Raw genomic sequence first — 24,058 nt, 5'->3', positions numbered from 1 at the left:
GGTGGGAGATTCGATGCTGCGCCCGTGCCAGTGTCAAAAACCCATGTTAATCCAGGGCGGTCAGGGTGATCTTGTGCCTGGAAATGCTCTGTTAGGTATGAGGTCCAGTCTGCTTCCTGAATGTTCGCTGATCCAAAGGATGTTATGTTTCGATCGGTGCTGTTGACGAGTGACCAAAATTTCTTTGAGTTCTTTTGCTTACTTTCCCATACCAGTTTGACCCAGAATTGGGATTCCTGGGCCCTTTTCTCTTGGGTAACTGCCCTCCTAAGTGCCTTTTGGGCATGACGGTATGTAATGAGGAAGCTGCTGTTCTCTGGAAATTTTAATAGCGACCTCAGTGCGTGGTTTCTCGTTCTTTTTAGTGTTTTTATAATGGGGAGGGATGTTGCTCCTACTGGTGGGGTGCGATTTGGGCCCTGCCTTGTCACTCGGTAAGTTCTGATCAGATGTGCGCATAACTGCGACCATATTGCTGTTGGAGAAGCCGCTTGGTCTGGGACACACATGATAAAATCCTTACTTGTTTTTAAGATGCTCTGACAGTTAGTCTCACTCCATTTCAGGCGTTTTAAGTTATCGGAATGTATTCCTTTGTAGGTAAATGGTGCCTTTTTGTGGAGAACTAAATTTGTTTTGAAGGAGATGACCAATGGCCTGTGGTCGCTTTCGGACCTTGGCAGGACGGAGAAGCTAGCCAGATTAACAGGAATTCCGAATTGCAGATGGTAAAGTCCAGATAGGACTTTGTTCTTCCATTTGACCAGGTCCAGTTTGGAGGGGAGTCGCTGGCCGATCTTCCATTCACCACCAGGTACCCTGCGTTGTCTCATCGCGGTGACCTCGCCTAATATATATAAATGGTTTGAACTTCAAGTTGTTGATAAAGCTAAGACCACATCGGTCATTGAATTTTTAGGCAGTGTTTTTATTCTTGAAGGTTTCCCTAAAAACATTCTCATTGACAATGGTGTACAGTTTAAGTCAGTTGAAATGAAACAATTCTTAGAAATTGCTGGCATTTCCGCTCGCAGCGGTTTGCTTTGCCTTGCTGGTGACTTTGTTCTTGGGGCATATATTTCACGGCTGGACTGCGAGGCATACCCTCCCACACATAGTGTGGATAAAACCGATTTTGGAAAAGGGGGGTGGTGATGGACAGAGTTTCTGAATGATGCAGAATACTCTTACCAAATCAAGAGATCATAGTTTTCCAAAATCGGTTTTATCCACACTATGTGTGGGAGGGTATGCTCAGACGTGAGTCCCTTGCTCATTGCACCATCAGGATTCAAGCAAGCCGGGCCGAAGAAGGCTGTGATGCCAGAAACCGGTCCCCGGAAGCTTGTTTCCTTCCCAGGATAAGAATTGGCTTGGTAGTTTGGTTTGCCCTGTTCCAATCATGCACTGGGACAGGAACAGACTAATTTGCATATAGCCAGCTGGGATGGTGCATTGAGCTAAAAAACGGTGATGGATTAAAACCATGATCTCTTGACTTGGTAAGAGTATTCTGCATCATTCAGAAACTCTGTCCATCACCACCCCCCTTTTCCAAAATTAATTTTTATAACAACATCCCGAAGGCAGATTTAAGTAAGGTTCTTGAAGAACTTTTGCAAAGCATGACAAATTCTGATGATAATTGTCCTGTGGGGAAATGTGTCCTATGGATGGGTGATTTTAATGGTTTTCTATGCCCTAACAGTCACTCAGGCGCCTGTGGTTTGGATAATGCTAGAGGTGACCCTTGTACTCATTTTATACACACAACTGCCGGGAACTGTCTTAATAATGTATTATTTGACCTGGATTTAGGTTTTGTAAACAAATTATGTATCCCACAGGTTCCTTTTGTACCGACTTTTAATGGCAGGGGGTGTAACTCGGTGATAGACTTTGAATTGATTTCTAATAGTCACTTTTGCCATGTTCTGACTTTTCAAACATGTGACATGGCAATAAGTGACCATTTTCCAAATAGTTTTTCCCTAACCTTTGCCACATGTATTAGGAAAAATACTGATGTAATTGATAATTTGTAGTCATAGAATAAGCTTAGCAAAGAAGAACGGCTATACTATAAAATGGAACAAAGTAGAGCCTACGGTGTTCTTTGAAACTTTATTGAAGAACAAGTATAAAGATTTTATGGTATATCTCTCAGAAAATGACTACTATACTTCAGTTATCTCGGCTTTCTGTAATATCTCTAAAGAAATTTGTAATTTACTCACAGGAAGGCCGAAGAATAAGAGATCTAAGGCTGAGAGCTGGTTCGACGCAGAGTGGAGCAAAGCTCATGCAGCCTTAAAGCTGATACTCAAAAGCGAACCGAAAAACCCTATTGAAATTAGAAAAGCCAGAGCTACTTATTTTGGTGCAATAAAAACCCGAAAGAAGGAATTAAAGCAGGAGGCGTGGCAGGCCTTACATCAAGCCTGTTTGCTAAAATATAATGTAGGATTTTGGAAAGCGGTGAATGCCCCTTTTTTGCCGACAGGAAAAATGACGCCATAGAGGTGGCAATAGAGGAGACCACTTGGGTAAATCATTTTACCGAGTTATACAAAAAAGATGACTAACAAGGGACCGTGTATAATGAATCATCTGGGGCGAAGCAGAACAAGATGCAGGGTCTTTTTCTAATAGCCATTGTTTTTTCACTGTCTGAAGTCGAAATCGCTATAGCTGAGAGTGCCGCAGGTAAAGCTCCAGGGCCGGATGGGGTGCCTGTAGACATATACAAATCCAATGTTAGTCCTTAAGAATTTGTGTCGTCCAGGAACTATTGGTGGATCAATATTCATCCTGAATCTTCTTCTATGTCCAATGTTAGTGTTCAGAGAGAGGATGGTCCTTCTGATGCAGTTCTTCCATCGGTTGTGGTTTCCAGTGAAGGCCTTCCTCAACCTGCAATCTCAATTGATCTTTGTAAAGAAATTATTTCACAACATTCCAATGAATTTAAAGTGAATACCTTTGGTAGAAATATTGTTAGACCTAAACGTTTTGACGATTTTGTTTGAGTCTTAAATTTAGTTTTTTGTTTCATTTGAAAGAAAGAGGATGTGTAGTATCGTGGTTTAGTATTACGTCATGGTTTGAAATTGCATGATTCTTTAGAATTAGGAATCAGCACAATTTCATGGTTCTTTGTATTTATTTCAGTGTAATGGAATGGTATATTCATTCTTTACCTTTTACTTGGCGTGATTGCTAATGCTGAGGAGCTGTCTTAATAAGGAAGATACCAACTGTTCCTCTGCTTCCAGCCTCGTTACTACACAAAGGCCTTTAAAACCTGGCTTTTGACGGAAAAAAATGATTTCCAGGCCCTGAAGTTTCTGGCTGGCTTCTTGCTTGGTAATTCGGTTACCATTCTATAAACCAAGTTTAATTCTATGCTGATTACAAGCATAAAATAAATAAATGTATTAAAAGCTTCTGATATATATATATAAAAAAAACACGGTCTCAAGACCGGGGTTTTCTCGATGCATGCGAACAGAGGGAAAATTGGCCATCTTGTGACAAAAACGTGAGTCAATAAATTACGGGGAAAAACGACAGTTAAATCCCAACACTCTCCTGTAACCTATTAACACCCCATCCGATCTCTTTTCTAAACACGCCTCCAACTACTGTTTATTTACCACTTATTCGTGACAGATAGGACACCTCTCTCAGATTCTTAACTGGTTACGCCCCTCCTCTAGTGACGGGTGTCCGCCTCTTCTCGAATCGCAACCCCGCTGCTTTCTATATCTATATCACAGTCCCGCTATATGCGTCATAAAGAGAACATAGAGAGATAATAAACAAAAAACACGCAATAGCAAGACGATGCTATCGTTGCACAGACCGCCATCATGTAAGTGCCCTCTTAGCATCTCAGGCTCCCAGCACAGAGGAAACGGCGTCCCTAACCGCCCGGATCCTCCATTCAAAGGTTCAGAAACGTCAGAATGGGCGCGTGCCCGGCAGGCTACGTCATCGGATTCCACCAGAAAGCAGCTGGGGCTCGCAGTTTACGCGCCTTCCTTTCTTCCTGCCCGGGTGCACGAGGAAGCGCTTCAGAGGTTTTTAACCTGCCTCATCCACGGCCCTGCCAAGTTACCTACTGCTTTGCCTCCCCCTCCGTTACACAGCGCTGATCCGGGCAAACGAGCCGGGCAGCAAGGCACGTTTGAAAGCGCCGGTTGGCGCGCGCTCGCGCCCTTCGGCCAATCAGCAGGCTGGGTTTTTTCGCGCTGCTTGGAGCAGGAGGCGGGGCAGGGTCGTGGAGCCGCGGGTTTTGTTGTATTGATTCCTGGCCAAAGAAGCGCCGACTGTCCACCTACTGCACCAAGGATGAGACACGGGCAGGTTAGTACCTTCGGGACATAGCGCTGCGAGTCCGCTGGGGGGGGGGCAAGCCTAGCGTCCGGGTTCGGGGGTTGAAGAAATGCGGATGGAAGAGCGAGGGCAATGGACTCTAGACGAAGGCAGTCTTTGGGGGGGGAGGTAGGTGGGGGGTTTATGTGAGCGCTTCCTTCTCATGCTTTGTTGGCTGTGTTTACTCCCCGGGCCGGGCTGCCGCTGTGCTCACTGCCGCCTCCCCACGGTGGGAGGCCATGTTTGAGCGCGCGCAGCGGACAGGCATCCTCCGTACCAGAGTGCACAGCACACAGCCACTTCTGGGTCGTGTCCGTTGCAGGCATTTATGAACGTTGTGCCTGCACGCCGAGGGAGTTCGTCATTACCCCAAGCTGTTTTCAAGTCGTTGTGCATCTTCCCCTCTAAATCGCCGCTGTTTTTCCAATGGAAGTCGCTGTCCTCTTTTCTATAAAGTCAACCTCTGTCGCCTTTTCTCGCACTCACTCGCAATGTATATCTCTACTCATCCCCCCTCCGGTCTGTCACTTGTTCCCACAGTCTGTCACATATTCTCACGTCACTTTTTCCCACTGTCTGTCATCTATTCCCACTGTCTGTCATCTATTCCTACTGTCTGCCTGTCACCTATTTCCACGTCACCTATTCCCACTGTCACCTAGTCACACTTTCTACCTGTTTCCTTTTCCCAGTGTTTTTCCTTCTCCACACTGCCCCTTTTCACAGTCTTTCCTCCACCCCTCTCCCATTGTCTGTCCCTCTGTTGCATTTTTTCGCACAGTCTGATTCTCTGTCCTTCCCTCTTTTCCGCAGTCTGCCTCTCTGCCCCTCACCCATAAGTCTCCCTCTCTGCCCCCCTTTAACCACAGTCTGCATGTGGTATCTTGGTTTAGGTGCTATGTATCTTCACCGCTTTCCTGCCTTGCTGCTCAGCCAGTGTGGATGAATAGTGGAATGTTGGTATGTGTGATGTAATATAGAATGCGGAGGATACCTGGTGGATGGATGTCATTTGAGAGATTGGGCTGAGCAGCAAGGGAGCTGCTCTGGTGGGGCTTTCTATATTCCAGTACTTAAGACCGGATCCATCTGTAATTCTGTACTGAAGATCTAATAATCCTACTTAATCATCAGTCTTCGGCTACTTCTATACTTATTACACTGCCTCTGCTCGCTTCCATAGTCTGCCACTTTACTGTCCCCACTCCCACAGCTTGTCCCCACTCATGTTAATAACATTTATAGTGGCATAATCGGTAATTGGACTGTTGAAGTGACTAGCAGCTAGAAAAAGTTGCCTAGTCTGCACTAGCTACAAAGCTAGGGGATTTAAACTTATTTTATGGGAATTGATAAAGGTAATTGCAGATCTCTAGTCCTGTTAACAATGATCTCCATAGTGACAGTAACCCCTCTCATGAAATAATAAAAAAGAAAGTACAACCAAGTATTAGAGACACTTGTTTGGGGCGTATATTAGAGGCCAAAATGCAAATCTCCTTGAGGTCTAAATTGTATTCTTCAACTCGGTGTGAACCTATACACCATACATAGTTCAGTGATAAGTGGATAATTAGACAATCATAATATGTATAGTTTACATTTTTATGGATGATTTTCAGGGTCTCTCAGTTAAAACACTGCTTATTGTACAATCCTATATTATATTTGATATTCAGGACACTGTATATAGCCCATGTGTTTTACAACACTTTGAGGCATTTTCAAGGCTATTTATGATTGCTTGTTCAAGTATATACGTGTAGGCCAATATCTGTTCTCTCATCAATTTGTTGCTAGGAGCATTTTGTTTGGTCACCTAGGAGCAAATATCTTCAGTAATATGAAGTGGTCACTGCTCTAATACAGGGATATCTGTCGTTGATTAATAACTTTCAGAGAACATTTTATTGTTTGGTAAGGCTTCTCCCCGTGATTGGAAGCTTTTTTGTTTACTTTTGCACTGTAAATAATTTGACAGCTGTGTACTACTTTCGCGCAATCTTTGACTCAAATTAGTTAAAATTGGCATTCATGACCATTGCTATGTGCGATCTACAGAATAACTGGATGTACACATATTCTGATTACCTTTATGCCCTACTGGCAGGCACTGTGAGAAACTCTTACCTGTCATGAGCCTGAAGTCTAGAGATCTCAAACGTAACAAGAAACTATTATCGTGCCTCTTTAGCCGAGCTCACACTTATGGCAGAGAAACGTTCCAATTGTTTAAAGGTCTATATAGAAAAATATGACCTGCAGACATGAGGTAAAATCTTGATGCAAATTATACACAAATTCAATACACTGTATTATCAGTAAAATGTACAGTTGAAACACAGCTTTATATACAACCACAACCTGACTCTGACACCTACAGGCGACCCAGCTCACAGTAAGTGCTATTAAAAAGTAATATGCTGCTTGAAAAGAAAACTACAGAAAAACAGCCAACTGGAAAGAGCAAATATTCTTGTGAAAGTAAATTAAGGTAAAAATGTAAAACGTTGCATGAGCTCTCTCTCCGACATTGGTTGTCTTAACCGTTTGGGCAGCCATTGTTCAGAAATCTATCAATGTTTGTCCTGTAAAACTAAGGATAGAATATAGGTCCCGTTTCAACGTTTGCTTTTAACTACTGCAGAGTCTTGGACCCTGAGGGACCCACTCTTCTTAAAGCCATGGTTTTGACTTAACACCTGTGATTATCGGATTATCTAAATATCCATGAACACTGCTTAACACTTTAATTTGAAGAATAACATTCAGACCTGAATGAGAACTAAATATTTTGACCCTCAGTACACTGAGCAAACCAGTACCTCTAACAAGTAATTTTACTGGATTTAAACCAACCCTTTTTTTTCAATTGGCATTGAAATATAATTGGCATTTAAAGGGCGAGGTGGAAGCCCATTTATCAATCAAGTAATCTTTATTCGGTTTCACGTCGGAGAAACATAAAAGTTACAAAGGTTACAAGTACATAAAAACAGTAATGCATTAAAATGATTACAAAAATTAGACCCTATATACAATTTATTGTTAAAAACCCAATACCCAGCCTCCCCAATTAATCAAAACCTTAAAGTGCAATGTGCCCGGAAAACACAGCTTCCTATTTTATTTACTTTATGGCGCACACTAGGCCTAATAGGTCCTACATAGATCATCTATTATTTAAACATCCATACAGGCCCTGGATTTCACAGTAGCTTTTGAAAACCCCACTATAAAAATAATACAGTCCTTTCAGCAATTGAAGATACAATAGGGCAGGACGGGCCTGAATACAATTCATTCTTTTTAAAATGGGAACCAAAAAATACCTTCGGGGGGTTTCATTAAACTTGCATAAAAACATAAAATTCAGCAGATCATGTGGAGACTGCCAGTCACAGCCACAGAGAGCTAGCACTTGAGCTCTACTATATCCCTTAGGCCTGGCTAGCAAGAGGTGAAAAAGGTTTATCCGAAACCTAGTTAATAAGCACCTCTTGTGTATTGATAGAAACCCCATTAGATAAGGTTCCATTGTCTGAATTGTTTTGAGCATTAAAACGTACGAACACTTGGTTTCAGCATCGCCTGCGCATCCCTGTCCAATTTCCTTGAGGTTAAGAAGGCTACCTTAATTAATTTTAGATCCTTCTTAACAATGGATTCAGGGTTACAAAATAGATCAGCACGCCCTACACCTTCCAGGCTGCTCTTAATGTAGTTAAGCCAGGGAATTTGGGATGCATTATCGAGGGACGTACACTCTCTTAAAATTAAATGGTTAAGAGTTAACTCTTTGTTCAACCGGCACCGCAACCAAAACGCCAGAGGGTGCAGCGCTAGGACATCACTTAGATAGGGGACCCCCAATTCCTCAGGGACCACTAGGTTAGATATTCCGCGCGGAAAACACAACATGCGCTTCAGAAAGTCCTTCTCAGCCACCTGGAGGGAATCCACAGCAATGTGTCCCCAGATTTCGCTTCCATAGCTAGGTATGGCCATGCTTTTGGCTTGGTAAACTTTCAGCATGGCTCCAATTGGTTTCTTCCCTATTTTTGTGGCAAAATAAAAAATTGCCACATTCACCCTGGCAAGTCCCCCTTTTTCCTCAATATTAATGGACCCCATTTTAAATGATCATCAAAAAGAACCCCTAAATAAGAAAAAACATTAGTGCGGGGAATTTTAGCCGGGCCAACACTGAAGTGAAAATTTTTGGGGGTCGTTGCCGCACTTGCAATATGTAAGAGTTTGAATTATTTATTGCCAAATCCCGGTCCATCATAAATCTGGAGAATGCTGTTAATAGAGATTGCAAACCTATTACAGTCCTAGATATAAGCCGGCATCGTTCGCATAAAGCAGGACGGGGATGTCATGCCGCCCTACGCAGGGGTAATCAACCCCAGTGGCTTTTAATGCAGTATCCAGATCATTAATGTAAAAATTAAACAAGAATGGAGCCAGGATGCACCCTTCCCATACTCCCCTCTTTGTCTCAAGGTCCTTAGTGACCCGAAGGGCCTTCGAAACCTGACGTTAGTCTTTGTTGCCTTATGCAAATCCTCTAAAAAATTAACAATACTGTTATCTACCCCCATTACCCTCATGGACTGCCACAATTTAAACCCGTTGACGCAGTCAAATGCGGAGGACACATTTATGAAGGCAAGTTAGACCGTTCCGGGGCGGGCAACAGTATATTTGCTCAGTAACATAGATAAATTAAGACACTGAGCAACGGTAGAGCGTCCCGACCGAAATCCAAACTGGACATCCAACAGGATCCTGTGCTCCTCCGCCCACGTGGATCGTCTCTGCAAGAGAATACGTCCTACAACCTTAACCACTGAGTCAAGGAGGGAGATTGGCCTGTAATAGTGGTTACTGTTCCTGTCACCCTTCTTAAAAACAGGGACTATGGTAGAAGAGGCCCAAGACTGAGGACAACCGTTCTTTGCAGCTGCGTTAAACACAGCCTTCAGTACTGGAGCCCAGAAAAGGTCAAATTTAAATAGGCCCGGAGGAATACCATCTGGGCCCTGCGCTTTGTTGGTGGATAGCCCTGCAATGCCTGCCATAACCTCACCCATTTCAAAAATCATTACAGGGGCATTTGTATCCCGACCTTCTTTCCAAGTATGCTCCCTAGGGCTGTCAAACTTAGATTTAAAATGGAGCACCCATTCCTCCTCAGTGATATGCAAATCTAAGCCCCCCCCCCCACTTCCTGACCAAAAAGGGGGCAATTCACTACACTCCAGAACCTAGAGCTGTTCTTGAGTGCTTGAGTCAATCAGCTCCCTCATGCCTCCTCCGTCATGCCACCCTTCCGACTGACCAAGTCCGACTTGTATTCTTTACAGCATACACGTACCTCAATTTGATTTCTTGGTTTTGCAAAGGCTTTATAAATTGCCTAGTTCTTTATCGATTGCAGCTTGTGAATCTGGTTCCAAGGCAAATCCAGATTTTGATCGTTTCAGTAGTCCTCCTAAAACCTCAACTGGCTCTGTTTAGAGTCTGATCTGAGGATTCTTATTAGCGTTTTAAATTAGTTTCCTTAAACTTAAATAGTTCACTAGTATTATCCGGTATGTGGGGAGCCATTGTAAGCTACACATAAGGAGGTTGTTCTTAATCCCACAAACCCCCACTGCTCTCTAGCTCAGCATTGAGAAAATGGCTTTGGTGCAGTTTTCGTGGGTGTCTGATGTGGTTTGGATATTTAACATTTATTGGAAGAACTTTCACTGTATGTTGGTTTTGTCACTATGAAGATGTACGTTTGCCTAAGTAGTTTCATAAAATGCCTCATTACCTGTTGTCGCAGCTTGCAAAATCTGAGATGGTTCCTTCGTAGTATCGAAAAACGTAATGCAACAAAAAGGGGAACAACTGAAAGACCGGGTAGTGCAGAGCTAAGAAAAATGGAATTTGTTGTTGAGGAACAGTGATCCGTTGCAGTTGACCGCACGTTTCGCAATGCAGTTTTATTGAAAGCCACTGAACGGTTAGCTATCTGAAGAAGACCTAGACAAGCTTCCTCACACTCAAGGGCTACCATTCTGCCATGTTCTGAACTCTTTAAAGACTAATGCCTTAGTTATGGCGACCCCCAATAGGTCAAAACTCCTTATCCACAAGCTACAAATGTGTTTGTAGCCATTTCTTTGTTAGAAAGTGCGGAAGGGCAAATGGCAGTGGAAAGGCAACTGTAAATTAGAGCTACCTTAACAGGTTTCTGGAGCTATGGGGAGAGTTCTAAATCTAGCAGCAAGCAAAGACTAATGACATCTGGGACTGAAGTGGGACATGTTCAAAAGTCGTTAGAAGTGCTGAGAATCAGAGTGGAGAATTTAGTGGCACACTTCATCATTCTGAGTTAAAGAGATTATATAACATGACTGTATGTCCTCTTTTGCTTGGCTGACATAAACACTGTGCCAAATCTCCTTGTACACTACCCTTCTGTTCTTAATGGACTTAAGACCAGCCATCTGACTTATGGGAAAAATGCGCATTGAAAGTGTGTAGTAAATCTTGTAGAGGATATAGTTTAAAACGGAAGGAAAAGGTGAAGAAACCTCGTGGAACTCCCCTGAACTGGTTTTAAGGCAGACTGGTGAGCTAAATCTACAAATAATTGAAATCTTGTGCAAGACATTTGCCACCCGTTTATTTAATGCAAGGTCCTAGACTCGGCTTCTCTCAGATGCCACAGGAGGAGCACACTACTGACTGTTGAGCACAGTTGATAAATCACATAGGGTCAGTGTGCTGGTCCAGTCTACATCCACTTTATTCCTCTGGTAATTCAGCACTATGCTTGGCGCCCTTCTCGGCATGAAGCTTGCTTGGAGGGGGTCCAGGAGATGTATATAATTCAGTATACGACTGATGCTGGTGGATCACAGCTCTCTTCTAATAGGACTAGAACAACTAAGGACATAGGACAACTAATTTACAAACAAGCAACTTTGGCCCAAAAAATTGTTCTTGCAAGAACAACACATCAAACTTGTTATCTTAGATGTCAGGTGTTCCATGAATACCTACAGTGTCTCTCTTGACCTGTAATATGTATCCACCTGGACCCAAAAGCCAAAGACTTCTTTAATCCTTAGGTTTTTCGTTATCCAAGAGCAACTTATTATAATATATGTATGGGGGATTTCAGCCAGCCATTTTCTTTCATTGGCCTGTTCCCTATTCACATTTTCTTCCTCCTACTACAGGATGGGCAGTGGATCAGCCCACTACAGCAATTTAACTGTAAGTGATGGTTTTCTGCTCTTTCCTAAGGAGTGCATCTACGCACAAAGCTGTTCCGTTTTACATTTGTCAAATACAGGTTCAGTCCTAGGTGAAATATTGAATAGGTGTCTTAATATCTAAACAAATGTTTACTTGCATCTTTAATGACCCACAATGGATATTGTAAGGGAGAGCCAAATCCCTTACATTAAGAAGTTTCCAACATCTTCTTTGGATAAGGGTTAGGGGAGATCAAGAGCTTGCTAATGCTGGCAACATAGTTGCTTTTTCAATTTGTGTGGGAAACCTATTTTGAAATCCTCTGGGTTGAATCCAGTCTTTATCAAAATAGTGGGTAAAAGTTTGCAGCGTCCATTTAACGTGAACATTTGAGAGGAAGTAGTCATGGTTTGTAGTGTAGCTAACTTCAGCGATTTTTTTATTTTATTTATTTTTATAAGTAATCAATGAATGGCTAATTTTGTTTTGATTCTTTTTATGTTTATGTAAGTCTTCTTTTGTTTGCAGTTTAATTAGTCTGAAACTCCTGGATTTGAAGGATTGGGTCCAAAGTAAAGATCACATAAGGAATTTCAGCAGTACACCTCAAAATGAAACCAGTCCCCCAGATTTTGGGAAACTCTGCTCTGAAAATCCAGCATACTGAAGTCAACCGCGATTGTTCGGTGTACCTGAGCAAAGCACAAATATCTGCCACCTTGCACGATAGTGTCATACAAAAATTGAGCCCCCAAGATACATTGCCATTTATTCAAGTTGAGAAGTTAAAAGATCTTACATCCTGTGTTCTTAATGGGGAGTCGGGTGCTGAAGAAGCCACAGTCCGGTTCGAGGTTCCGGAAATAAAGCCGATTGAAACTCCACCAAGTACCACCCCTGTTAAGAATGGCTCACCAGAAATAAAGCTGAAAATCACCAAAACGTACATGAATGGGAAACCTCTTTTTGAGTCCTCAATATGTGGAGACAACGAATTGGATATTCAGCAATTGGAAGAAGCTGGAAACCCTGCAAAGGAAAGAAGGAGCAGGAAAAGAAGTATACAGTATGACTCCATACTGGATGATTGTCTCGTACAATCCACAATAGCATCAAAGCTGTCTGGTGTTGCTGAAGAGGTATGGTTTCTATAACCTATATTAAAATAATTTGTAACATTTTGGGCGTCTCCTATGTAGTTTGCTCTTGATTATACCTGAACTTTCCCATACCTGTTAATCCATTTTTCTCACATTGTCCTATGAGTTAGTGTTGGATTGAATAAAAAAAAAAGTAAATGCTTCTGCCAGTTAAAATAAACCTATAAAAGCATGCATTCTGATATTTCATCTGCGGAAGAAAAAAAAAGCGCCATGAATTTTGTTTTTACACTTTTTAAAATCCTTTTTAGGTCTCGCCTGTCGATGCGCATGCGCATCGAGCTTGCGAGCCTATTGCGGCTTATACAAGCTTTAACTAAGAAGCAAGGAATCGTGGCGATTCCTTGCAGTGCCCGTGACTTTTAAGCTCAATGCGCATGTGCATTGAGCTTAAAAGCGCGTGCACAGCCGCCCGCATTCCTCCGACACCTTTGAAGTGAAGCTTAGCTTCACTTCAAAGGCCCGGCTTCTTCACACCCACATGCCGCTCTCGCTCTCCCCGCTCCGCCCCCTCCCCTGCCCGGCCCGGCTTCTTCACACCCACATGCCGCTCTCGCTCTCCCCGCTCCGCCCCCTCCCTTACACTCACCCCTCCTTTCTCCCCTTTAGGCTGCTTTAATTGATTTTTAAACATATTCGATACAGTTTACCATCAGCAATGGTTTCAATCTTGAGACCCTCTTGATGCTGTAGTCGCATGTCCCTCTGTGCGACCCCACCTAAAAGAAGTTGTAGAGCAAGCTACATTAATAGGAGCATTTTACTTCTACAGACACAGCCCCTCGAGCAGCCTTCAACATGCCGCTCTCGCTCTCCCCGCTCCGCCCCCTCCCCTGCCCGGCCCGGCTTCTTCACACCCACATGCCGCTCTCGCTCTCCCCGCTCCGCCCCCTCCCCTGCCCGCCGTGTGACCTCGGCTTACACTCACCCCTCCTTTCTCCCCTTTAGGCTGCTTTAATTGATTTTTAAACATATTCGATACAGTTAAACATCAGCAATGGTTTCAATCTTGAGACCCTCTTGATGCTGTAGTCGCATGTCCCTCTGTGCGACCCCACCTAAAAGAAGTTGTAGAGCAAGCTACATTAATAGGAGCATTTTACTTCTACAGACACAGCCCCTCGAGCAGCCTTCAACATGCCGCTCTCGCTCTCCCCGCTCCGCCCCCTCCCCTGCCCGGCCCGGCTTCTTCACACCCACATGCCGCTCTCGCTCTCCCCGCTCCGCCCCCTCCCCTGCCCGCCGTGTGACCTCGGCTTACACTCACCCCTCCTTTCTCCCCTTTAGGCTGCTTTAATTGATTTTTAAACATATTCGATACAGTTTACCATCAGCAATGGTTTCAATCTTGAGACCCTCTTGATGCTGTAGTCGCATGTCCCTCTGTGCGACCCCACCTAAAAGAAGTTGTAGAGCAAGCTACATTAATAGGAGCATTTTACTTCTACAGACACAGCCCCTCGAGCAGCCTTCATCGAAAAGAAGTTACGTAGAAATTTGCATTGAGAAGAGGATCTTCCCTCCTAGTCACAGACCCCTCCCCCCCCCTTGAGTGGAGCCCCTATCTCCACCCCGGCTATTGACTCTTCCACTGGGTCACTGCTTCACAATTCACACCTAGACAAAAAACTAGCTATTATGACAGTTGTGTGGCGGAAGTGTCTTTCTTGGTGCGTTTGTACCCTTGGCACAAGCGGAGGCAGATCATGCACGAGCAGACCACACCCTGCCGTGAATATAGCTTATCACCCTCATGCGCTATAAACGTCTTGCATTAGTCACAAAGCAGACATATTTATTTTGCTTGTTATAAATAATGAGCTACAGAGCAGTGCTCTATTTTTTACTTGTTAAAAAATGTGGTAAATTGATCACAATGTCACTTTTTAATGTTAATCTCTACTTTGAAAGCTTTCCCAATTGTGAGTTAATAAATACTAAACTAAACCTCAAAACATTGCTTAGAAAGCATATAAAATCGAATTCATTTAATTGAAATTTTATAAGTGTATAACATATTTGGCATGCTGAACAACAAATTGCAAAACACAAATTCGCCATATATCTGTTGCTCGTACATATCCTTCGATAACTACTGAAACCGGGCATTGGTCATGGCAATTAAAGATGTGCTGGGGTACAACAATGTTCTGTGTACCTGATATACCTAACCTTGCCAAATTATAATTGTAGTAGTTGTGAATGCGTTGCCCATGCAGGGCGAACATATGTTAACCTGTATCTTAAAAGAGTATGTAGATTGATCCTATCTTCTAATTGTCAATACAAATAAATTTTAAAAAGATGTCCTTTTTTCAGAAATGTTAGCTTACCAATGACTAAACATTGCACATCGCATTAATGTTATCACATTAGTTTACGTTTGGGAATTCATAAAGACTTGATGTAGTTCCCTTGATATGAAGTTGCCTTCTTTGGCTTTCACAAAGTATTTGATCAATAAATAGAGAGGTCCTCTGTTGCTTTAGGTTGGCTGCCCATTTATTCTCAAACACAGCTTGGCCAGGTTGGATTCGAAGCTCACCCTCACTCACCCTCACTCACCCTCACTCACCCTCACTCACCCTCACTCACCCTCACTCACCCTCACTCACCCTCACTCACTCACCCTCACTCACCCTCACTCACCCTCACTCACCCTCACTCACCCTCACTCACCCTCACTCACCCTCACTCACCCTCACTCACTCACTCACCCTCACTCACCCTCACTCACTCACTCACCCTCACTCACTCACCCTCACTCACTCACCCTCACCCTCACCCTCACCCTCACCCTCACCCTCACCCTCACCCTCACCCTCACCCTCACCCTCACCCTCACCCTCACCCTCACCCTCACCCTCACCCTCACCCTCACTCACCCTCAACCCCTCACCCTCATTCCCTCACCCTCAACCCCTCACCCTCACTCACCCTCAACCCCTCACCCTCAACCCCTCACCCTCATTCACCCTCAACCCCTCACCCTCATTCACCCTCAACCCCTCACCCTCATTCACCCTCAACCCCTCACCCTCATTCACCCTCAACCCCTCACCCTCATTCACCCTCAACCCCTCACCCTCATTCACCCTCAACCCCTCACCCTCATTCACCCTCAACCCCTCACCCTCATTCACCCTCAACCCCTCACCCTCATTCACCCTCAACCCCTCACCCTCATTCACCCTCAACCCCTCACCCTCACTCACAACACATATTGTGTTACAATAGGTGTCACATTTGCAAAAGATAAAACTATCTAGAGATGTAGCATAACGACCAGAGCTGCCATATAAGTCACATAAATACAAAACATGTTGCATTCCAAATGCTATAGGTGTCACATTCGCAAAAGTTATAACTATTGGCATTGGAAATGACAAAGCCATCAATTTAGCAATTTTAACAACGAAAAAATAAATAAATTGTCATTTACAAGACCAATAACTACAACTTTTCTAATGCGAAACCTATTGCATTCCAACCCCACTCACCCACGCAACGTCACTCACCCACGCAACGTCACTCACACACGCAACGCCACTCTCACACGCAACGCCACTCTCACACGCAACGCCACTCTCACACGCAACGCCACTCTCACACGCAACGCCACTCTCACACGCAACGCCACTCTCACACGCAACGCCACTCTCACACGCAACGCCACTCTCACACGCAACGCCACTCTCACACGCAACGCCACTCTCACACGCAACGCCACTCTCACACGCAACGCCACTCTCACACGCAACGCCACTCTCACACGCCACTCATCCACGCAACGCCACTCATCCACGCAACGCCACTCATCCACGCAACGCCAATCATCCATTTGCAAAACGAAAAAAGTTAAACTCTTCTATTGCGAGACCTATTGCATTTTCAATGCTTGTTCTGTTCTACAAACAGTATATCTTCAGAGGTCAATTTGAACGCCATTGTACTCCATTACTGCTAGGATGTCTCCACACATCAGCAGTAGATATTTTTTCCACCATATGTTGTGTATTTGTAAAGCATGCTATCACCTGCTAAAGGATTGTGGCACTTAGCAGGTGTGTGTGACTAGCCCTGCCTATGGTAGGTTGGTTAATTGAAAAGCCTGATCTTCAGCTTCTTGTGGAATTCAAAAAGAGTGGTGATGGCTCTAATATGGAGTAGGAAGTCAGTTCATGCTTTAGGTGCATTGTAAAAGAACGCCCGTCCTCCTGATCTGGTTCTGTATATGCGTTGGATGTGTGCGAGTAGGAGTCCTATAGAGAAGTGTCTCGGTGGAAGGAGATGCGACTGTTCAAGAAGTGGGGCCTAAGTTGTTTAGTGCCTTTTAATAAGGTTTTGAGGAGTTTGAAATTGGCACTTATGTGTGAGCTGCTTCAGATGTGGTGTGATGTGAGTTATGTGTGGGAGGTTGAGCGTTAGTCTGGCTGCCAAGTTTTGGATGGTTTGTAGCTTGGTGATCCTGGTGTAAGGAGTGTTTCCGTAGTCTAACTTGCTGGCGATCAGGACGTCAGTGACAGTTTTTCTAGTATTGCTTTGAAACCATTTGAAAACTTCTCCAGCTTCTTTATGGCGTGGAAGCAGTTGACTTTTGAAGTCATGTCCAGCTTGCTGGCAATGGTGTTGAGGTTCCTGAGGGGTGGTGCTGGGTGTGTATCCGAGTGCGGCTGGCCACCAGTTGGAAGTCCCATTGCAAGGAGTATGGTGCCAGGCTGACTGCTTATGTTCTATCTGTTAAGAAGGAGCGGTCAGTGGTTCCTTGGATGCCAGGTACCTGATGAGGAAGGGGCGAGAAACAATGTCAAATGGTGCATAGAGATCAAGAAGAAGGAGAGCTGCTATGTCTCCTAATGTGGATGTTGTCTGTTGCTTCGATGAGTGCTGTTTCTGTACTGTGGTTGATCCTGAATTCAGACTGCGTCGCATCGAAGAGCTGGTGGTTGGTGAAGTGTCAATTTATTATGTTCTCTACTCCTTTGTGTATGGTAGGAGGGAGATGGGTCTTTAGTGAAATGTGGCTGGGACAGCCAGTGGTTTCTTGAGCAATGGCATATCAGTTGCTTCGCTAATAGTAGGCGTTGCTTGATGAAGGTTTGTTGAGGGTTGAGGGTAAGGGTCAGATATGGCCCTGGAGTGAATTGTCTTCATAGTAGCAGCGGTTTCAACAGTGGTGATCAGAGGCCGTAAGGTTAGGATTCGTTCTTCTTCTGTGACCGGAATTTTAGCTGTAACAATGACTGGACCGGTTGAGGGTCGAAGTTGTCGGATATGGATGGGATTTTGTTGCTGAAGAATTTAGAGTGTTTGTTACAAAAGTCTTGTGAGGGGGTGATGTTGCCGTAGGTGGATCGATGATATCTTTGATGGCGAATCTTACTGTAGTTTATAAACAAGTAGAATCCACCCACACAAGATAGGCGGAAAATGGTCTGGGGTTGGATTTGTTACCTATAATGGTGGGAAGCATGTTGTGTTCTTTAAATACCCCTCACACACCAAAAGGGCCCTTGGTGTCATGCTTCATCATAGGGGTCTTCGTGCCCCTCTACGGAACGCGGCGTGCTACTGACCAGCGGGTACGCGGGAGCACTGATGTAATCACTATGTGTAGTGTGAGAGGGTTGTGAGTGTTAGGGTCAGGAGTGGGGCAGGGGGGATCGGCGCCCTGTGGGCCCTCTCGGCTGAGAAGAAATTGGATAGTCTCCTGGGTCGCAGTGTGTTTAAGATTAAGTACTCCAGGAATAGGTCTACACTAGGGCCCTCTGCCCCTTCCGGCACCCCCACCAAATGATTGAGGAGAGGAGACTAAGTCCTGTAATGGCTGTCTGCAACATTGTTCTTCCTTTTACAGGCAGCCAATCGGCGCTGGATCCTGCTGGAGCAAATTTGCGAAATGTGAAAAATGTCCCATGGGCCAATCGGAGCACTCTGTTGTTTAAAAATTTGGGTGTGAGGGACTCGCGATAATCCCCGTACCCAACCGTCTACATGTTCAAATATTTTTGGAGCTTTATATCAATAAAACTACTGAACGGAATCTTTGTGGTGATAGATCACCACAAAACATTACATGCATGACCTAGGTGAAAAAGATCCTTTTTTAGAAAGTTTTTGGGGGATTTGTCAAACTGCTATTACTTATCAACACAGAAGGCCTCTAAAAGTGATAAAGGGATCAAGACAGGGGAAAGAGAACTCGCAGAAACAAACCACCTCCCTTAGCAGAATGATCCTTACAAATGACTATATAATTGCTTCATTCTACACATTTTTATACTCCATTTGATTTCATTTGGCATCAACTGTTATTATCAAAAGTTACATTTCTACAGCACGAAATATACTCATATTCACAATATATATCATTTCTATCACAATTCATTATAAATTTAATCTACCACTCCCACCTCACAAACTTTTATGCCCTCATAAAATATCAACCAACCACTCATCACACACCCCATACTCACTACATCTAAAACCCTTTTACATACAGATTAACACCATAGAAATACGTATAAATCCTCATACTCCCCGCCGGCGACATCCTAATGAGCGGCGTTTTTGGATCGAAACTATTCACCCTTCAGGAGATATTCTCCGCTCCACTCGGATTTTGAGTTACCGGTTGGTTGGTCTCATCCTTTATAGACGGCATTTCCGACAAGAAACCGTATCGGATTGTTATTTTTAATACCAGGAGACAATTCTCTGCGTGGTCGGCACTAAACCGGTCGGTTGGCCTCCTCTTCGACGGACGGCATATTTGATAGAAAACTTTATTGGATCGGTATTTTTTATATCCAGGAGATCATCTCCGATAATCCGAAATCGTCCCCTAAATTGAAGTCCATATGTGCTCGAGACCCTATCAAAGTGGTCCTCACATTTTTATGGCCAATCTCCTCCACATGTGCCCCCAGCTCTACAGAACCTTAATTTAAAGTAAGAAGTTGGGGAACCACGTTTTATCATTGTCCATATCCTGAATAAAGTCATATGAGCAATAGACGGCTACTTGATGAAGGCGTGTATGCCGAAACGCGCGTTGTAGACATCTGCCGCACTGCCTGAATCAATGTTTCGTCTATCATTTGGATTTGTATACACCTATGTTGGCTGCTTAATTTAATTAGATCTTTTTTGAAATTTTTATCTTTAAATCCTATATGCACAATTGAATGTTTGTTATATTTAAACAACTCTTGAAGTATACAAAAAAAAAAAAATATTATCATAAGAACAATTTTTCTATATGTAGACATGATTCATATTAGGATGCTCCTTATATAATTGTAGATATATAAACTCTGTTTAGGGAGGTATTGTCATCAATGAGTTTCATTGCTATCTTCGCTAGCTATAATTTCCTTATACTACACCATAGAAATACGTATAAATCATTTCTGTCATTCATTTTATAATAGATCACAAAGCGTTGGGCCTGTTGCATCAAAAGTACATGTTTTTATGTTGTGGTTCCAGTTATTTGCGACATACATTTTGATAAAACTGGCAGACACCGTACACCTTTTCAGGGCACCAACAACCACCCACCTAAAAACAAACCGAGGTTGACATGGGAGATTTTAAAATTACCTATAATAAATAATCCATTATAAATATCCTCGTGTCCAATGACCATTAACAGCAAAGCAAAAATAGACCTCTCCAATTTGCGTATTTCCCCAAATCACCATAACACCACACAATGTGCTCCATTTAGACATGCAACAAAGTGTATACCATTTTGTGAACATTTATTTATTAATAAAGTTTTATATAGCACGAAATGACCCAGGCATGTATCAGACAGCTCCACATTTAGAGTATGTAGGAAACAATAGGGGCAAAGAACAATTGTTACAAATAAGTGCGAGGCGTTGGCTTGACCCTAGCGTGATTCAGAACGCTTAACAATTTGAGATCGGACACATCCAGTAATGGGAGAAGAGCAATCAATTTCAAAAAGCTTTTATTCGATTTGTACATACAAATCATACAAGCAAAAAGATACATAATTAGAATATTTAAAATCACCATATGAACACTTATAAGAAAGGGGGTAGGAAGATGTGCAAAGGCTGGAGTGCAACAATTAAAAAGTAATCTTGCCATTTTAGGTCAACATACTGTTACAAAAATGCAAGACATTCATAAATGAGCAGACAGGAAATCAGTAAGGTTTACTTAGTAGGCCTTTCCTGGCAGCTGTGCATAACAATTTAAATCATCATAATATACTGTGGACATAAGCAGATAAAAATAATACCTTAATTACAAAAATTGATATAAAACTTGGAGACATATATATACAGACAGGAATGTAAAAGGTAATAGCAGCATAATACAATTCCTGGCAGCTGTATAACATAGGTACAGACAGGTAAGTATAAGAAATGTTATAATACAATACTTTTCCTGGCAGCTGTACACTTCAAAATAAAAGTAGCCAGAAAAAAGCAAATCTCCTCATTCTCTAATGAGGATAAAAGTATCAGTGCAGTTTCTGTAGTACAAATATTATACTTAATAAAAATCGGTTTAAGGTATTTTAGCCTAAGAGAATGAAAAAATTTACAAAAAAGTAAAAAGTGGCAACTACTCTGGCGAGAAAAACTATCGCACGGGCAGGATGTCTCTGAACTGGTTCTTGTGTTTGGAAATGCAACCAGATGGTGAACAATACCCAATCTGACACGTGTTAAAACATACTGATGAGAGGGACGGGTCACGTACACAAGATAGGGTTGGAACCCCGAAGATAAATTCAAATCTTTATGAAATTTCACGGTAGTAAGATTACCAGAAATTTTATCTCGCTCTGCCTTTCGAAAGTTTAAAAACGTTGTCTTAATTTCTTTTTTGAGATAGAAACAACCTCTTCAGGCTCACGGAACACATCGATATTAAAAAGGAGATACCAACGGTGAATGTATCTCAACCACTGTATGCGTAAAGAGTGGTCCAAGCCTATACCGTCAAGAATAATATCCTGAGTGAATCGAGTCTCTGGCTTAGCCCAAATAGAACGCCACAATAAGAGTGGCCGGACTGCTGCTAAGTCAGAAATGAACTCGACCCCGACCTCTTCATGGATCAGTTGAACGGAGGCAGAAGGGGGAACGCATAACAACCTCCTTAGAAACTTATTTTCCTCCTTCTGCAGGGATAAACCCTCGCTGTGGCCCCATACAGTGCAGAGGAGACACAACAAACATTGTATATGTTCATCATGTCTAAAATGCTTCGTGAGCCAAGTTTAGAGGCAAAGCGAAAAATACTGCTAGTAGAACGCAGCATTTTTAGTCTGATAGAATCAAATTCCGAGGTCCAAGACCCGCTATTGTTGTATGTAATTCCTAGATAACAAAAGGACTTAACATGAGTCAACTTTTCCTTATCCAGGAAAAAAGTATGCTTTGACTGCTTAGCTGCCCGACCGCATGACATAACATACGTCTTGGTTTTGTTCACGCGGAGCCTCCTAACTTGAATAAACTGCATAAAATTATCGATTAGGCGCTGGAGGCCAATCTGTGTTCGGGATAGGAGAACAGCGTCATCCGCGTAAAGTAACAGCGGGACAGGTTTACCACCAATCAGGGGGGCGTCTGCTGGGGTGTCAACCAAGGAACGGTCGACATCATTAATAAAAAGGGAAAATAAAAGCGGGGCCAAAACACATCCCTGGCGTATGCCCCGAGACACTTTGAAAAACGGGGTGCATTCGCCAAGGGTGCCATAGCGGACCTTACAGGAGAGTTTTACGTAAAGTCTAGCTAAAAAATGAACAATTTCCCTCGGAGCCCCTGCATCAAGCAAAACCTCCCAAAGAATGGCATGGTTAACCAAATCAAAAGCGCTGCTCAAATCAGCAAAACATAAAAAGAGGTTGCCATTTTTAGCCACAGTATATTTATTAATTAAAAGGTCCAAATTTACACATTGATCCAATGTGCCCAAACCTTTCCGAAAGCCATATTGGACTCTAGTTAAAATATTAAAATCAGTTGCCCAATCTTCCAGCCTTTTGAGCAAAATCCTACTCATTACCTTTACAGAGGCGTCCAATAATGAAATTGGCCGGTAGTTAGAGGCCTCTGATTTATTACCTTTCTTATGTAAAGGGATAATAACCGATTGACCCCAAGTAGACGGGAAATTAGTTTCTGCCGCACAATTAAATATCCTCGCCAGGATGGGAGCCCACAGAACTGGTTCATCTTTGTATAAATCCAGCGGGACCCCATCAGGGCCAGGGGCCTTGCCTCCTTTGCTAATAGAAATTGCTTCATGGCTTTCTTCTAATGTTATTCCCAACGGGAGGGGTAGCCAAGGGGTAGACTCAGATGACAATGACTCAGGGGATAACCCTTCTGGATTAAAACATTTTGAAAAGTGACAGACCCAATCACTGCATGCCACATAAGATGTTAGTTCTGGAACATCTTCTTTATTGAGAAAAGGGCTGTTAATTGTTTCCCAATAAAGTTTGCAGTTTTTGGTCTCGGCTGCTTCCTTCAACTTATCCCACGCCTCAGTCTGTAATACCCTTTTCCTAGTATTAAGTGCTATTTTATATCTAGCCCTAAAATATTGTATATCCTTCTTATCACGTGGTTTGGTACCTAAAGCTTTCTTTAGTTCTCGGAGGGCGACTATACAGGTCTTATCAAACCACCCCTGCTTCAGACCACTATTGGATGACGGGGCCTTAGTAAAAATACCGTCAATAATACTGTTCATGGAGACAAAGTGAGCTAATAAGCAGCCTGAATCACAGTCATTATCTAGACGGAACTAATTTGGTTCTTACAGCTAGTAAGAACCTCCTTCTGCTTAACCTTAGAATTAAATCCAGTCCATTTAATCCTTAGACCCTTCGGTCTTATAGGTACTAGGTCAGTTGAGCATTTTTCGCCTGAAACTGTCGAGGTACCATGCCCTAGGAGGGTAACACGAATGCTGTTATGGTCACTGAGACTTTCTTCGTTTACATACAAATCAGTAAAGTCTCCACTGCTAGACAAAAGAATATGATCTATAAATGATCCTGCATCTCTGCCTGTAAATGTGGGGCATGTTATTGCCTGGTTGTTTATGTTACAGTTTAACAGGGTCATGTCTAGTGTGACTAGCATGTTATTTAGTGTAGAACCGTAACTGCAATGTTGGAAGTGAGGAGAATCCTCCCTCACTCCCAAACCCCCCCATTGACTACTCATAGCTGCTCCAAAGCCACAGATGTT

The 24,058-nt window shown here is 43.1% G+C and overlaps 1 protein-coding gene across 1 annotated transcript in view; it reads left to right on the top strand.

The window, feature by feature from the left end:
* The first annotated feature begins 3,930 nt into the window (after window positions 1–3,930).
* The window catches only part of NSD2 (nuclear receptor binding SET domain protein 2), a 1,080,265-nt gene continuing 1,060,137 nt past the window's right edge, over window positions 3,931–24,058 (top strand). Inside the window, exons 1-2 of the mRNA XM_078678610.1 lie at window positions 3,931–4,368; window positions 12,169–12,779. Coding sequence (XP_078534736.1) covers window positions 12,252–12,779 — 528 coding nt within the window. The 5' untranslated portion in view covers window positions 3,931–4,368; window positions 12,169–12,251. The remainder of the gene's footprint in view (window positions 4,369–12,168; window positions 12,780–24,058) is intronic.

The sequence above is a fragment of the Lissotriton helveticus genome, chromosome 2_2 (assembly GCF_964261635.1).
Source record: "Lissotriton helveticus chromosome 2_2, aLisHel1.1, whole genome shotgun sequence".
NCBI classification, from domain to species: Eukaryota; Metazoa; Chordata; class Amphibia; order Caudata; family Salamandridae; genus Lissotriton; species Lissotriton helveticus.
Note: the sequence above shows the minus strand (reverse complement) of the source record. Positions and strands in the feature narration are given on the sequence as shown.